Here is a 16,511-nt window from a genome sequence, read left to right on the forward strand (position 1 = left end):
ACCTGCATTCAAATTGATTAAGAAACATTCTCGATACTTGCATACCAGTTACAGAAATTCGAATTAAAACTAAAGTTAGGAAAAAATGGCTTACAGAGGGCATTAAAACCTCGTGCAAAAATAAAAGGCTATTACAAATACTAGTTAGATACTCAAAAGATTCTATTCTAATTAAACATTACCAAATGTACAATAAAGTTTTAAAACGTATCATAAGGCAATCAAAAAAACATGCTTACATAAGGGATATAAATAAAGCAGAAAATGTAACAAAATGTATGTGGAATGTTATAAAAGAACGCACTAATAAAAACAATAAACCGACCAAACATAATATTGAGCTAACGATCCACAATAATCTTACGACGACGGACTCTTATCAGGTAGCAAACCACTTCAATGCATTTTTTGCATCGGTCGGCGCCCCCGCCGGGGGAGTCCCCCCGCGCGGATTACCTGTTCTTGACCCGGTGGCCAACTCATTCTTTCTAAGACCAGCTGAACCGAGAGAGGTAAACAAAATAATAAAATCTTTAAAAAATAAATATAGTTACGGCAACGACGAGTTACCGCCTGCACTTATTAGGAAATGTGCTAATGAGCTAACAATACCATACTACATTCTTATTAACCAATTTTTTCGGAAGGAACCTACCCAGATATTTTAAAAACGTCAATTATCAAACCCATCTTTAAAAAGGGTGACAAAACGGAGACAAATAACTACCGCCCTATTTCACTCCTACCAACATCAGCAAAAATATTTGACATGGCAATGTGTGATCGATTATACTCATTTTGCGAGAAATATAACATTTTTCACGAATCCCAAAATGGCTTCAGAAAAAATAGATCCACCATCTTAGCTACATACAAATACATGCAGGAAATATCAAACATACTAAACAATAAAAGATACGCAATAGGTATTCTACTCGATATGTCCAAAGCCTACGATAGGGTACAATATCACATACTCTTGGACAAATTATATGGAATAGGTGTCAGAGGCGAGGCACACAAATGGTTCTCATCGTATCTGCAAAACCGCGTACAATACGTCGAAATTCAACATATTGACAAAATATCCGGAAATATTCATAAAATTAAATCCGACTCACTGCCAATGATAAGCTCAATACCACAAGGTGGCGCCCTCTCGTGTCTATTATTCTTGATATACATCAATGACCTGCCTAAAATCCTAAATGAAACGTGTGTAATGTTTGCAGATGACATCTCTATTATTACTTCTTGTAATGACAATGAAAACCTATGCACTGACCTAAATAACATACTCACAAAACTCACACAGTGGCTAAAACAACACAACCTAGAAATAAACTTCACAAAAACAAAGATAATGCAATTTAGGCCCCGACAAAAAGACCCCTTGAAAATAGAATATTCATTTATGGGAACCCAAATCGAGTGTGTCGATACTTTCACGCTCCTCGGAATAGACATCGACTCGCATCTGAATTGGAAGGCACATGTGACAAAAATTAAAAACAAACTGTCAAAATTCATATACGCCTTAAGAGAATTAAAGAAATGCACCGACCTAAGAACAGGTCTCAATGCTTATTACGCATATGCCTTCTCGTGGTTAAAATACGGTATTATACATTGGGGTGATGCTACAAATATTGAAGATTTATTCATCCTTCAAAAAAAATGCGTACGTATTCTAGGCAACATCAAAAGCCCAGAGAGTTGTAAGCCGCTCTTTGTAAACCACAAACTACTGACCTTAACATCAATCTATATTCTCGAAATATGCAAATTCGTTCGGAAATATCCCCACTTATTCACAAAAGTCTATGAACAACCACGACGATACCCCGCGAGATACAAAAATAATTTGGCAATTACAACAAAAATTAATTTAAAATTGTACCAAGCAAGCCCAAACATGATGGCTATTAAGATCTATAACAAGCTCTCAGATAAAATAAAGAACGAAACATCTGAAAAAAAATTCATAGATAAACTCAAACAATTTCTAATAAATAAAAACTACTATAGCCTTCAAGAATTTATTGATGATATCGAAGAAACATAACAAATAAAAATCGTCGGTCTGCCTCTATTCACACTATTCACAGCAATGTAATGCGCATAATAAATTCCAGTAATACATTATATTATTATTTTAGCTAAGTATGTAGTAATGTTATGAATAAGACACTGATGAAATTAGGATTTTACATTGCAATTTGACATTTTTTTTCTACCATTAGCCTACTTATTATTATACGACATCAATAAATTGAAATAATAACTATTAATAATAAACTGACAAATCAATTCAATTAATCATTTACCAATATAATTATTTTTGACGATATATTCTTAGATTTAGTTTTAAGATTTGCGGTCATTTATTTTGTTTTAATTTAAATTGATTACTAATAAGTAAATGTAATTAGCCTAGAATAATATTACTATTGTGTGCCCTTACAGGGTGTCATGATCTGACTTTATATTATGTAACACCTATTATGTACATGACAATACAATAAATAAATGATAAAATGATAAATGATAAATGATTTCCCTTCATACTTTACCAAAATAAAATGGAACTCCCGGCTTAGGACTGGCAAACTTCTATAATTATTTTACTATTATTTACAATTTCATTTAAGTATATTTATAATTTAGTACAATCAGTCTATATATACACAAATCTTATTTCTACACTCAGTCTCGGTACGGTACGCACTAATTCACAATTAAATTAAAGGATAAACAAGTAACTCGTACTTAGTTTGCCGCGAACCGCGAAAGTCAACCAAACATTTCATAACAATATTAAAAAACGGTTTTGTTTTCGTCACATTCAAAATCTCAAACAAATTACTTGATTTAGCCGCATCCTTCTCGTACTATAAGAAAACATTATAAGCTCTACGCGGACGCACTAGAGTTTGAAATTTATTGCAGATGCAGAAAATCATATTCGTAAGAATATTAGTGAAATTTGCGACAACTTAAACGCAATCGGCCGAGCGGCCCGACCCGAAGTCTTCCGAAGATAGCCGAAAGAATCGCAAAGCGAGAGCGCGCGATCACTGAGTGCGAGTGCGAGCGAGATAACAAAGCATGGCTTGGCAAACAACCAACTGTGATGACACTATTGCAATTGGCATTATACATTACGCGCACTGTGTATAGAGTTGAACTGACCATTCATATCGGCGCGTCAATCTATTGAATTTATCTGGAATTGAAACCATTACGCGCGCTTCGGCGCGGGGCGTTCGGCTCGCGTGATGAGTGATACATGAAGTAGTGGTTGATTTTTCCGTGTGATACGTAATGGCATATTACGCGTTCGAGAGATATCTCATTTGTGATATTACGAGCATTACTTACACATGTCTACGGCGGACCACCAGTACACTGATGCTCTTGGTGGTAAAGGCTTGGCCCGGGGCATCGCCGCGTCACAGACATGTCATGGCCTCCCGGAGCCAGGATGCTTCCGCCTCTATCGCAAAAGCCTCCCCCTGTACGGGCAGCCAGGCCTGAATGATAGCCGCCTCCTTGAGCAGTTCACGGTCAAGTTTAGTAAGGGCCCATCTTGGGCCACCCAACCGTGCCAACCGACCGGACCAATCCGACTTAGGTTACCTGGGGTCAGTGAAGAAGTGGCAACGTCGAACCGTATGTAACGATGGTCCGACAACGTCTCCACTCCCACCATAACCTCCCAACCTTGGACACGGCGCGCCAGGGCGGCGCTCGCGAACGTGATATCCACGATGGAACCGCCCCGTTGCCGCACGCACGTGTGTGCCGTTCCGTGGTTTATAACTGCCAGACCCGTCGCCACTGCCCATTCTTCTAGGGTAGCGCCTCGCGCGTCTGTGGCCGGAGAACCCCAAGTCGTGGATTTGGCATTGAAATCCCCAGCAACGATGATCGGACGTGGAAGGAGTTGACCGACTCGAGCCCCTATTTCGTCCAGGAACCGCTCAAAATCGGCCAGACAGAGAATGGGCGAGAAATACGTCGCAAGAAAGAAAATTTCGCCGCAGAGGGCGCCCACATATCCCTTTCCCCTGAGGACGTGAGTGAGTGGCGAACCACCAGTCGCCGTTCTCACGACATAGCACAATCGGATTAAGTCTAACCTAGAAATCCTTCCAAAGTTATGAAATTTGGTATGTATGTTAATTAAAGGTTCACACTATTTGGGACATGGTGTTGTATAACTTTTTAGTGTGGAATTTAATAAGCTTTCGTTTCGCCATACACAGTATTCACATTAAACCCAGATATTCCGAGAAAAAAAAAAGAAAAACCAAAAAAGACATACTTTTCAAGATGGCGTTTGATCCCCGTGGTCCCCGAAGCTCCAATTTTATGACACGCAAACAGGGATCCCTGAAATTGTAGGTGTCAAATTTCATTACTGTCACTATTGTTTAAACCCCATTTAAGACCTAAAATCTGTTTTTACAGTCACATTTTTAAGTTTTACACATATTTCCTCTATTTATTTTAGTAAATTTGTACTGCATAGCACTCGTGTACCAATTATGGATCTACTGATGTCTATTTTATTGAAATCCACTCAATAGTTTAGGCGCTAGAAGTAAAAATATGAATTACTATTCGGCGTCCTCTCAAGGCAGCTGTATTGATTTTTCTTTAATAAAACAGGTGTAAACAGGTTGTGAAGGGCAAGAGGAATCTACCAATATGTCGTTTTAAAAAACCCGTCCAGTATCCTGAGCTACAGGGTGTACTGATTTTCAGTATTTAAACCCATAACCCTACTTTCTGTTTAAGTCGCAGTCGAGTAAAATGTTGATATTAGGGTAGAACGTGTACAAATGTATAGACAAAAGTGGAATTCATATTTCTCCAAGTTTCATATTAAGAGAATATCCCCTGAAAGGGTATAAGCGCTAAATCTGAATTCAGCTATTATTTTCTAAAACAAGATGTATTTTTTCCGCAAAGATATCTAGGACTTTTTTGTGTAGAATTTAATAAGCTTTAATGTTGCCTTACGCCATATTTTCATAGAGAACGTATATTTCGAGTAAAACGCAAATTTCTCCAGGATGGTACACATTTTCCAAGATGGCTGCGATTCCTCGAGGTCCCCAAATGTCAAATAGTGTGGACATGAAAAAGAGACCTTTAATTAACATACATACCAAATTTCATAACTTTGGAAGGATTTCGAGGTTAGACTTAATCCGATTGTGCTAACAAGCGGCACGGAACCGTCCAGATCACCCACCCAATCGTCGCGGGGAGGGATCGAGTAAGGCTCTGCCACCACAGCAACGCCTATCATCCACTGCGCCATGGATTGAAACAACAGGTCCTGGCCCTGGCGCAGTGGTTGAGATTCGCCTGAAGCACCCGAGTAGCCATATTAATCTGTGGCCATTCGTACCTCCTCCGGAGCGTCCAACCTGCTGCTGGGTGGCTGGGCAAGCTGGGGCCCGGGAGCCAGTTCCAGCCTTCTTTCTCATCGCCTTCGGGCCAGGAGCTAGACAAGTCTTGGAGCCCAGCCTATGGTCCGCCTTTTTACCTGCGCTTTCACAGACAACGCAGTGTGGCGGCGCGGAACAGCCAGCTGCTTTGTGGCCGGATTTGCCACAATGATAGCACAGATCAGTGCGATCAGCGTCGCGGGTGCATTGTGCCCTTTTTTTTTTTTTTTTTTTTTTTTTTTTTTTTTTTTTTTTTTTTTTTTACCCAGGGGAAATCCGTTAGGGATCCCACCCGGCCCGGGAGAGGCCGAGTGGGTATGTCCGACTCGCACGGACTAAAACCCCTGGGGTGTTCCGACGCTCGCTTTTGGGCGGGGTTACGGGAACAACTTTGCAGACCTCCGAGACCCCGCCGGCGTTGCCCTTGCGGGCCCATCAATTTGGGGCTGCTCCAGCAGCCTACTCCGCTGAAGGCACCTCGGAACACTTGAGGGCCTTCCAGCTCGGAAACCTCTTCAGGCGAGTGATGGGGCTCCCGACCCATCACTCGCAGGTTCTGTCACTCGCAGATTCTGTCACGCAGTTTCTGTTAGGGTGGCAGCATTCGGGCTGCGAAGGCTCTTCGCCGCCTGCCTGGCCTCCTTCGGCGCTGAGGGAGCGAGTTGGCGCCCTGACGTGCCAACTCGCTCCCTCAGCGCCGAAGATTGTGCCCTGACGTGGCCCTTTTCAAGGCACTTGAAGCACCGCATGGGACGCTGATCGACCAGCTTCACTGCGGCACGGACCCATCCTACCTGGAGTCGTCCACGGTCAGCTTCCATCACCTTTTTGGCTGCCGTGACCGGGCAGCGAAGCCAGAATGTACCGAGACAGCCAGATTGTACGTAAGTACGAGAATTACGAGATTGAAAAGCTTGATTGTGTCGCTATTGTATATGTCACCGGAAATGTATGAAACCTAGGAAACGTATACAATTCCGAGCCTATTTAGTACATGTCCTAAGAATTGTATGTAATTCCGATATTGCTTAATAAACGAATGCTTTCTGTGAATAAAATAAATAAAACACGTGAGTAAACTGAGAAGCAAGTAGGTTAGGTTAGAACTGCGACCCCTATGAATACTAATTGTTGCCAGAAGAGTAGGTTAGGTTATGTTAGCGACCCCCACGGCCCACGGACAGGAAACCTCCTAGAGTGCCGAGTCCCTTCTCATTCCTCTTGATCAGCTGATCCGGGGGAAAGGGAAGGGCTCTCGGACGGTGCGCCCCAGGGGCAACGGTAAGTAATCTCTTGGTTTCCAGGTAATTGCTTACTGGTGCTGCCAATGTCCTGTCACGGGGGGGTTAGGGGGGTTCCGCACAGGGTGTCCTCTCAATGAGGGAGAGTTCACCTGAGTGCGTGCTGGAGGGGGGCCTTTGGGACGGCCAAGTGCGGTCGCGGATGGGGCCTTCGGGCCGGGCGCCTTCGGGCACGTGAGGGCACAGGAATGCCGCTGACCTGTATAAAACTGCGGTCCCCGTAACTTTCTAGGCAGAGGGCCAATGATGACGGCCGGGGGGTTGCCACTGCTGGCCGGCGCCGGCGTGGTGGCCACGAGGATGACCACCTCTATAAAAAATCGCTAAGGCAACCTGAGGGGGTGGAACCCGGGGTTTTTCCATCTCCTCCCGGCGTGGAGGTTGTCATGAGGGACCAGTGTGTGGTGTCGCCCTGCACACTACCTTCGAGAGGGGGAGCTTCGGCTCCAGGGCCTTCGGGTCCAAGGAGGGGACAGCTTCGGCTGTCGGCAGCAGGCAGTGTTCGCGGTGGAATGCTCTGCGATCCCGTGTTCACCGCCACCATTGCTGCGAGACGGGCATACCGTGGAGGGTTTAGTCCAGTGGTTCCTAACCTTTTCAGTCCTGTCACCCCTATGACTAACTGGGGAACCTGATTTTACCCCTCCTCCCAATGTTAATAAAAAATAAAATGTACGTTTGTTGTATTCGCATTAACAAGTTTTTAGCATTAGCCTTTGTTTTTAGTGCCACCAATGTTGAGAAACCACTCTCACACCTGTATGTAGTAGCAAACGGTACCAACATTTTTAGAGCTCTCTCTGCTATAAAACAAAAAGTTCAGAGTTCATAATTTTGAAATTCAACTTTTATATAGTCGAATCCTCAAGTAGTCCGAGGAATTCTACTTTGGCGGACACATCTTCATCCTTAAAAATATTCTCTTCTGTAGAAAATGGTCTTTATATCCAGGAATTGGACTGGCGACTCTCCATGTCCGGAAAATATTGCTGAAGTGAGCTTATTACTGACGAAAAAGGCTCAACCATGGAACTTTAAAAATGTGATTTACTCATCTTTGGTATTTTCCAGGGCTTCACAAAGTTGTGTAAACATTGACAAATCGCCAACCAGAACTCTCAGTATGTAAAATTCCAATTTACGTAAAAAACTTGCAACTTTATCCTGCATTATTTAATATATTCGTCATGTTTCCATGCAATGAGATATTCAGGCTATTAATATTACTGAAAAAATCAGCAAGATACGCTAACATTTGAACAAATGTTTTATCATTAATTTTCGAATAAAACTCAGTTTCTTTTTGTGTCCTCTGGTTTTCCAAAAAAAGTAAAATATCTTTAGGAAGCTCATAAACCCGGTTTAAAAGTTTGCTTCTCTATAACCAGCGGAAGCGTCTTCACAGCCAAAGCGTAACGGTGAATCAGGCAATGATACGATAAAACTTGAGGAGCAACTTGTTCACGACACGAGCGCTTGAAAACCAGAACAAATAGAAGGCGCTCCGTCTGTACAGACGCCAACTAGCGTCAACCAGTCCAGTCCGTTTTCTTCTATAAACTGTTGTAGGATTAAGAATACGTCTTCGCCGCGAGAAGTGGTGGTCAATGGCTTGCAGAATAAGCATCCCTCTTTCACATTATCGTCCTTCATGTAACGAACAAATGCTAATAATTGCGAACACAAGTTACATCGGTTGACTTATTCAATTGCAGCGCAAACATAGAACTTCCTTTTATTTCAGATTATTTCAGAAAATGTCGTTACTCGTCTCTACAATACTACTTTGAACGGTAGGTAGTATTGAAGAGTGATCTGTTTAATCTTGGCCAAATGTTGCTCACCAATGACAGCATCACATATACAAGGCTTGATGAGATCTTGTCGGCGGCGTTCGAAATCATACGTTTACAGTACAACTTTTTAAACACATTTTGCGCGCTGGACAGCACTTACTTGAAGGTCTAATCGTTGTTATCGTCTATCAAGCAAGTCCGTCTAGATACTATAGCTTTTGTTTATATACGCACGCCACTTACAACTCGGTTGGTATAGCAGTCTTTCATCCTAAATCCATTGCTCACCTATAAATATCGCTAAGACGAACACTACTCAACAATCAACTTTATTCGTGTTTCCAACTTGAACACCGAGTGCAACGTGGTTTTGCATACAAATTCAATATTATAGAAGCTGTCGGAATATTTGTGTATGAAGTGTGTAACGTAGTAATTTAATAACCGTATTTCCTGTCCAGTGCTAGGTATTAATGCCCACGAAACGCTTTAAATTTATAGTTTTATAGTACATTGTGCAACGAGGGAGTGCAAAAATATTGGAAGCGAGGGTGTTAATTCGCGACAGCCGCAGGCTGGAGTGAATTAAAGACTAGTTTGTTGACCACACAATGTTTTACTTATTTTCTTTTATTTTATTTTATTATGGCAACAAACAGTCATCACATTGTTTTTCATCATTCATCACACTTGCGAAGCAAAAACTATTTTTAAGCGAAATAATTCATAATTACGGTGACATTTTAAACATTCGTCCGCCATATTGTCATGTTTTGACAGGTTATACATCGAAGGCACAGACCTATCCGGCAATCGGCATTCAGCCACAATTGAAAATTGTGTAAAAATATTTTAAACAGCTATTCAACTATCAAATTAAATATTTTTAAACATAAACCATAATACTAAATTATAAACGTTAGTATTTTAAAAGTAAAACTCATTTATACCTTGTTAATTGGTATGAATTAGTAGCATCCCTAGAGTCCCTAGTGAGTTGCAGCTTTTATTTTCACAACCCATAACTCCCGCGGGAGTAATTTAGGCCTTTGTCCTTCAGTACACCTGCATGAAATAAGATCTTTATCGAGCAAGTGTGATGAAAAGTTTTGACATATCTAAACCTCAATATTGTGCCTAGTCGGATAGTCCGTCATATAAGTTTAAGCGAAGACCGCCATATGCCGTCTTGCTCTAAACCAGAAGTTGCCAACCTATTTTTTGCCGATTATTAACATTCTATTTGTGACAGTTTTTGGCTTTGTACTTATGATTTTTTTTGTATGAAATGAAAGTCAAACAGACACTAAAAATGTAAGCTTGACCGCTTGTTCTCGTAAGATAATGTCTCTGGAACATACGTTCTGTTTATGAACCCTTCTAAGTATAGCGATAGTGTTCCTGTCCTGTAGCATAGGTATGCTGTGTCAAGGCCTACATGCGTGAACATTTTGATAATGTTTGTTCAAGAAACACGTTCAACAACACAAAATTAGTAACATTTTTGTAAAAACATTAGTTTAATAATTTATACATTTATACGGGACATTATATATTTTCTTTATTTCTTAAATGTTTATTAAAAACTGAAATTAGATTACTTATGTTATGAGAAAATTAATGTATGGCAACTATATACTTACGCATTTTTTACGGTGTAAATACCGAAAACCATATTTTTTTCACGATTCTTTCTATACATTTTTTAGCAGCCATTCTGCCTGTGACGTTACAAGCCACGCCCTTTTTGTATGGGGCGTATTTATTCGCGGTGCACGCGCCACTTTTATTTTCTCTATTTGAAAGTTTCTGGGGTACAATATATAGTATATATGTATATACAATATATATGTATATAGCAAGTTTATTAGAAACATTCGAATCTCACGGAACATAGAATCGAATGACATCTTCCAATAATCGTACATGTAGCATATTGTGATGTGCTCATGTTAGTGTGAGTGTAGCTAGCGAGCGGCCCGCGTAGTGGCGGGAAGGGCAGGCGAGGCCGAGCTGCAGCGCGGTCCGCGCCCAGCGCTCCGACATGTTAGTGTGAGTGTACCTGCAGCGAGCGGCCCGCGTAGTGGCGGGAAGGGCAGGAGAGGCCGAGCTGCAGCGCGGTCTGCGCCCAGCGCTCCGACATGTTAGTGTGAGTGTACCTGCAGCGAGCGGCCCGCGTAGTGGCGGGAAGGGCAGGCGAGGCCGAGCTGCAGCGCGATCTGCGCCCAGCGCTCCGACATGTTAGTGTGAATGTAGCTGCAGCGAGCGGCCCGCGTAGTGGCGGGAAGGGCAGGCGAGGCCGAGCTGCAGCGCGATCTGCGCCCAGCGCTCCGACATGTTAGTGTGAATGTAGCTGCAGCGAGCGGCCCGCGTAGTGGCGGGAAGGGCAGGAGAGGCCGAGCTGCAGCGCGGTCCGCGCCCAGCGCTCCGACATGTTAGTGTGAGTGTACCTGCAGCGAGCGGCCCGCGTAGTGGCGGGAAGGGCAGGCGAGGCCGAGCTGCAGCGCGATCTGCGCCCAGCGCTCCGACATGTTAGTGTGAATGTAGCTGCAGCGAGCGGCCCGCGTAGTGGCGGGAAGGGCAGGAGAGGCCGAGCTGCAGCGCGGTCTGCGCCCAGCCCTCCGACATGTTAGTGTGAGTGTACCTGCAGCGAGCGGCCCGCGTAGTGGCGGGAAGGGCAGGCGAGGCCGAGCTGCAGCGCGATCTGCGCCCAGCGCTCCGACATGTTAGTGTGAATGTAGCTGCAGCGAGCGGCCCGCGTAGTGTCGGGAAGGGCAGGAGAGGCCGGGCTGCAGCGCGGTCTGCGCCCAGCGCTCCGACATGTTAGTGTGAGTGTACCTGCAGCGAGCGGCCCGCGTAGTGGCGGGAAGGGCAGGCGAGGCCGAGCTGCAGCGCGATCTGCGCCCAGCGCTCCGACATGTTAGTGTGAGTGTACCTGCAGCGAGCGGCCCGCGTAGTGGCGGGAAGGGCAGGCGAGGCCGAGCTGCAGCGCGATCTGCGCCCAGCGCTCCGACATGTTAGTGTGAATGTAGCTGCAGCGAGCGGCCCGCGTAGTGTCGGGAAGGGCAGGAGAGGCCGGGCTGCAGCGCGGTCTGCGCCCAGCGCTCCGACATGTTAGTGTGAGTGTACCTGCAGCGAGCGGCCCGCGTAGTGGCGGGAAGGGCAGGCGAGGCCGAGCTGCAGCGCGATCTGCGCCCAGCGCTCCGACATGTTAGTGTGAATGTAGCTGCAGCGAGCGGCCCGCGTAGTTGCGGGAAGGGCAGGAGAGGCCGGGCTGCAGCGCGGTCTGCGCCCAGCGCTCCGACATGTTAGTGTGAGTGTACCTGCAGCGAGCGGCCCGCGTAGTGGCGGGAAGGGCAGGAGAGGCCGAGCTGCAGCGCGGTCTGCGCCCAGCGCTCCGACATGTTAGTGTGAATGTAGCTGCAGCGAGCGGCCCGCGTAGTGGCGGGAAGGGCAGGAGAGGCCGGGCTGCAGCGCGGTCTGCGCCCAGCGCTCCGACATGTTAGTGTGAGTGTACCTGCAGCGAGCGGCCCGCGTAGTGGCGGGAAGGGCAGGCGAGGCCGAGCTGCAGCGAGATCTGCGCCCAGCGCTCCGACATGTTAGTGTGAATGTAGCTGCAGCGAGCGGCCCGCGTAGTGGCGGGAAGGGCAGGCGAGGCCGAGCTGCAGCGAGATCTGCGCCCAGCGCTCCGACATGTTAGTGTGAATGTAGCTGCAGCGAGCGGCCCGCGTAGTGGCGGGAAGGGCAGGAGAGGCCGGGCTGCAGCGCGGTCTACGCCCAGCGCTCCGACATGTTAGTGTGAGTGTACCTGCAGCGAGCGGCCAGCGTAGTGGCGGGAAGGGCAGGAGAGGCCGAGCTGCAGCGCGGTCTGCGCCCAGCGCTCCGACATGTTAGTGTGAGTGTACCTGCAACGAGCGGCCAGCGTAGTGGAGGGAAGGGCAGGAGAGGCCGAGCTGCAGCGCGGTCTGCGCCCAGCGCTCCGACATGTTAGTGTGAGTGTACCTGCAACGAGCGGCCAGCGTAGTGGAGGGAAGGGCAGGAGAGGCCGAGCTGCAGCGCGGTCTGCGCCCAGCGCTCCGACATGTTAGTGTGTGTACCTGCAGCGAGCGGCCTGCGTAGTGGCGGGAAGGGCAGGAGAGGCCGAGCTGCAGCGCGGTCTGCGCCCAGCGCTCCGACACCAGCGCCAGCGGCAGCGACTCGCGGAATACGCGCAGCACGTGTCGCACCAGCATCGCCATCTGCTGGCAGCTGCGCAGGCTCCACACTGACCGCATAAATACAATCATATTACAGAGACGTCCTTTTTAAAGTACGCGCACTTACTCAGACACCCTACGCACATACAGTCTTAGAATGAAACGCAACGCACACGAACACGGCAACAGTACCTCTTGTGACTGTTGTCACATGACATGTGTGTTTAAGGTTAATGGTTAGGAAGGCCATGCATTTTAAAAATGGTTTCTCACACATAATATGTGGATTTTAATAAACGAGAGTACACATCCGAGCGCCGAGGGGGTTAAAGCGTCGTAAATACGTGGAACCAACCGCTAGCAACTACTATGGTAAAAGAACGCGAAAGTATATATCACACCGCGAATATTGAACAATTTATCAATAGAAGACGAGTGTGCTAGTAAAAACATCTTTAATTCAAAAATTAAGAAGTTGCTATTAGGTACAACGCATGACTAAATAGATAAGACAGGTAAATATTGTATATATACAGCTTACACTGCGTTAATGTGATATAAAAGTATGTAGTAACCTTAGTAATATAAGTTAATGATTATATTTAGATTAAGGTACTAACGTTGAACATGAGTGCATCATTTCGCCGTTAAACGCAAGTCTGGCGAACCTAGTATAAGTTTAAAATGTACCATACTTTAAAAAAAAAAAGATTAAAATATTCTATGAAATTAGAGCAAAATCATTGTTTGGCCTTGACTGAACGATAAAACGAGTTTTATACGTAATTCTCTTAAATAGCTAGTAATAAATTCAATTACGTATGTCCAATAAAAGTTAACGACATTAAAATCCGGACAAACAGTAAGATACTAGGTACGTACTATTCAATAGGCCTCCTGTTTTGGCTTATACGTATTTAACAAAGAAATGCGCTTTTTATATTTGTCGTAGTTTGTTGAAAAAAAAAAAAAACAACAACTAAAAGTAAGAATGTGAGAACCTTTGGCAGTGATGTCCTCGTACTGCCAGAGCGGCATGTGCGTGGGGCGGTTGGCGAGGAAGTGCACGAGCGACTTGATGACGTCGGCCACGGGTAGCTCCGCGGGCTCCGGATCCGCCGTCTCGCCCTCCACCTCGCCCTCGCCCTCGGTCACGATCACCGGCAGCGACGGGTAGTGGTCGCCTTCACCTAGACACACGACCACAACGTCTTTTAGTATTGTCTGCCTACATATACTTACACACTCAAAGCCATTGATTGTTTTACAAAACTTTAACGTCGTAGTGCACGGAAAGAAAACAGAAAGAACAACGAAAACAGAAAGTCACGCGCCTCGTTAAGTCTACAACAAATTAAGCGAAAATGAAACGTCCGTGTTTTTTTATGCAAAGAAACGTCCCCAGTTGAGTAAATTTAATAATGGTAACTACTTGCCGCTTCATAAACGTCTCAACGTTTTAGAACGGTTTCTAGTAAACATGTCTACTTAATGTGTACGTCGGTGAAGGTAAACCTAGTTTATTTTCATTTCATTCGTCGATAAAGAAGGAGGTTAAGTCTATATTGCCGTGCTATATTTGAATTAAATCATGTCCAAAGTTACACGTCTTGAATATGTTTGTAGAAAAATATAACGATGGCTGATTATCCAACGTACAAAGCTGTCTGTCAAAGTATCCAAATACCTTCAGGCGTGACTTGTGGGTCCGAGTTAAAGGATAATGGTTGGTGCGGCCGAGGCGAGTGTCCGTTGCATTGTAAATAGCTGTCGAATACGGCATCCGGTTCTAAATAACAATAAATGCAAACAAAAGTGATTATGTGCCAGAGGATAGTTCCTAGAGAACGAAAGCTGATTGGGTGTTATGAGATGAGTGTTTACCTGTGAAGTTGTGAGGTACCAGGGGTAAGGCGGGCGGTATGCCCAGGCCGAGCTGCGCCGAGCGGCTGGCCAGCAAGACTCTCGCCACGGTCAAGTGGTCGTGGTGCGCTGCCACCGCCACTAGCAAATTTAGCAGCAATTGCCGGCAATGCTGGTGAACTATCCACCTGAAAATATATCGAAAGCCTTTGGATTTAAATCCTATTCTATATATGATTTCAGCCGATACAGAGAAGGATCCTTGAAATCAGAAAAAAATATTTGACAAGATTGATACAAAAAATACCTAGTCAGTAAAATAACATATATAGTATGAATGTAATATCTAATATTTAAAGGAACTATTTCGAGTGTGGACATGAATGCGTTTCTGTTCACGTGTTTATGCGCGGTAATGTAAGTAATAAGGCGTGTACCTGGTGTGGTCCATGCCGAGGAAGACGATGTGCAGCATGAGCGGCACGTGAATGGACCAGTCCAGCTCCACGCCGTCCAGCACCACGTCGCACAGCAGCATTACCGCCACGTTACATCTACGCGACAGTTTTATTTCAATATTTATACACCGTTTAACATATTTTCAGCTACGTTAAACTCTCTTCTGATACATGTTCAAAAAATAAATATCCCATCAAAAACATTGCATGTAAAAAGATACAAGTCTCGCAACGCAGTTCTTCTACTACAAAAAAGTTTTAAGATGAAATGTGAAACCAAGTCGGTTATTTTAGTTAGTGCCAGGGGGTGTTAAAACCGTAACAATATTAGATACCTTTATTTTTTTATAATGACTTGGCAATCGCACGGCTACATAGTGCATGACATTAAGGATAATTCGTCAACTATTTAAAATAATCCTAATTGAACATAACGCTAGCCCTAATGACATGCAGTTTAAGCAATACACATACGAGTACAAGTAAAGCATTGTGTGCGATTGCCAAGTCATTATATGTATGTAGGGAATGCAATCCCGCATGAGGAATTCAATCCCGGTATTTAGCGGGATTGTTAGTCTCAGTCCCGCGTGATCCCGGTATTTGCGGGATCCCGCAAGTTACTATACAGGGTGGAAAGGCACGACGATCCTTTCCGCAAAAGGGGGATTGTTTGGATTTAGTACTGTATTTCCTCTAAAGAAACTAGGCTCATATTCGTAACCGTTTTGAAGTTATAGGCAGTTAACTTTTAATGCAAAATACTGCAAGTGACAACCCTCATTAGGTTCAGTAACATATATGGTTATATCCTCTTTGCTTAGAACTACTAATATCTGTGACCCAAAGTCATTTCAGTGCAGGTGACAGATTTGACGTGCGGTCTGCAGCCGCAGTTGCAATAATACACTAAATACGCAAAAATGGCCATGCTACGTGCAGTCGGCCTTGCCATTAATTTTACTATGGAAATTGACAATAACACCGTCGTGTCGGAGCAGTAGTGCAGCTGAGGTCGGGAAAACGTTAAAATCACCATACGTGCAGTCGATATAGTCATTCATTTTACTATGGAAATTGACAATAACACCGACGCATTCAGGCCGCTGCAGTAGTGTCGGAGCAGTAATGCAGCTGCGGTTGGAAATGGACTGTCACCTTTACCCGTGATAAAACCGTGACGCAAATAAATTGCAAATTACGTAATGTAATAGTAGGGTTGTCACTAAGAAGAAGATTAATTAATTTTAATATTTTTACTAATTGTTCGTAACAAAAATCTAAACATTACGAATCGATTCTCCATCACTTAAACTAACCCCCCTTTGCGAGAAGGATCGTCGTGTCTTTCCACCTTGTATAATTTTACAAATTGGTACTAAATTTGAAGGTTAAAAACAAAAAATAACAAAATTTAGAAATAGTACATTATGTA

General features: G+C 44.6%; 1 protein-coding gene across 2 annotated transcripts in view; it reads right to left on the reverse strand.

Annotated features, from left to right (window-relative positions):
* LOC134754145 (protein furry) overlaps positions 1 to 16,511 on the reverse strand; it is a 351,985-nt gene that overhangs the window by 60,251 nt on the left and 275,223 nt on the right. For both annotated transcript variants that reach the window (XM_063690243.1, XM_063690242.1), the window contains 5 exons: positions 15,056 to 15,172; positions 14,640 to 14,806; positions 14,443 to 14,544; positions 13,757 to 13,945; positions 12,657 to 12,823 (listed from right to left, as the gene is read on the reverse strand). In XM_063690243.1, coding sequence (XP_063546313.1) covers positions 12,657 to 12,823; positions 13,757 to 13,945; positions 14,443 to 14,544; positions 14,640 to 14,806; positions 15,056 to 15,172 — 742 coding nt within the window. The remainder of the gene's footprint in view (positions 1 to 12,656; positions 12,824 to 13,756; positions 13,946 to 14,442; positions 14,545 to 14,639; positions 14,807 to 15,055; positions 15,173 to 16,511) is intronic.

Source organism: Cydia strobilella, chromosome Z, assembly GCF_947568885.1.
Source record: "Cydia strobilella chromosome Z, ilCydStro3.1, whole genome shotgun sequence".
NCBI classification, from domain to species: domain Eukaryota; kingdom Metazoa; phylum Arthropoda; class Insecta; order Lepidoptera; family Tortricidae; genus Cydia; species Cydia strobilella.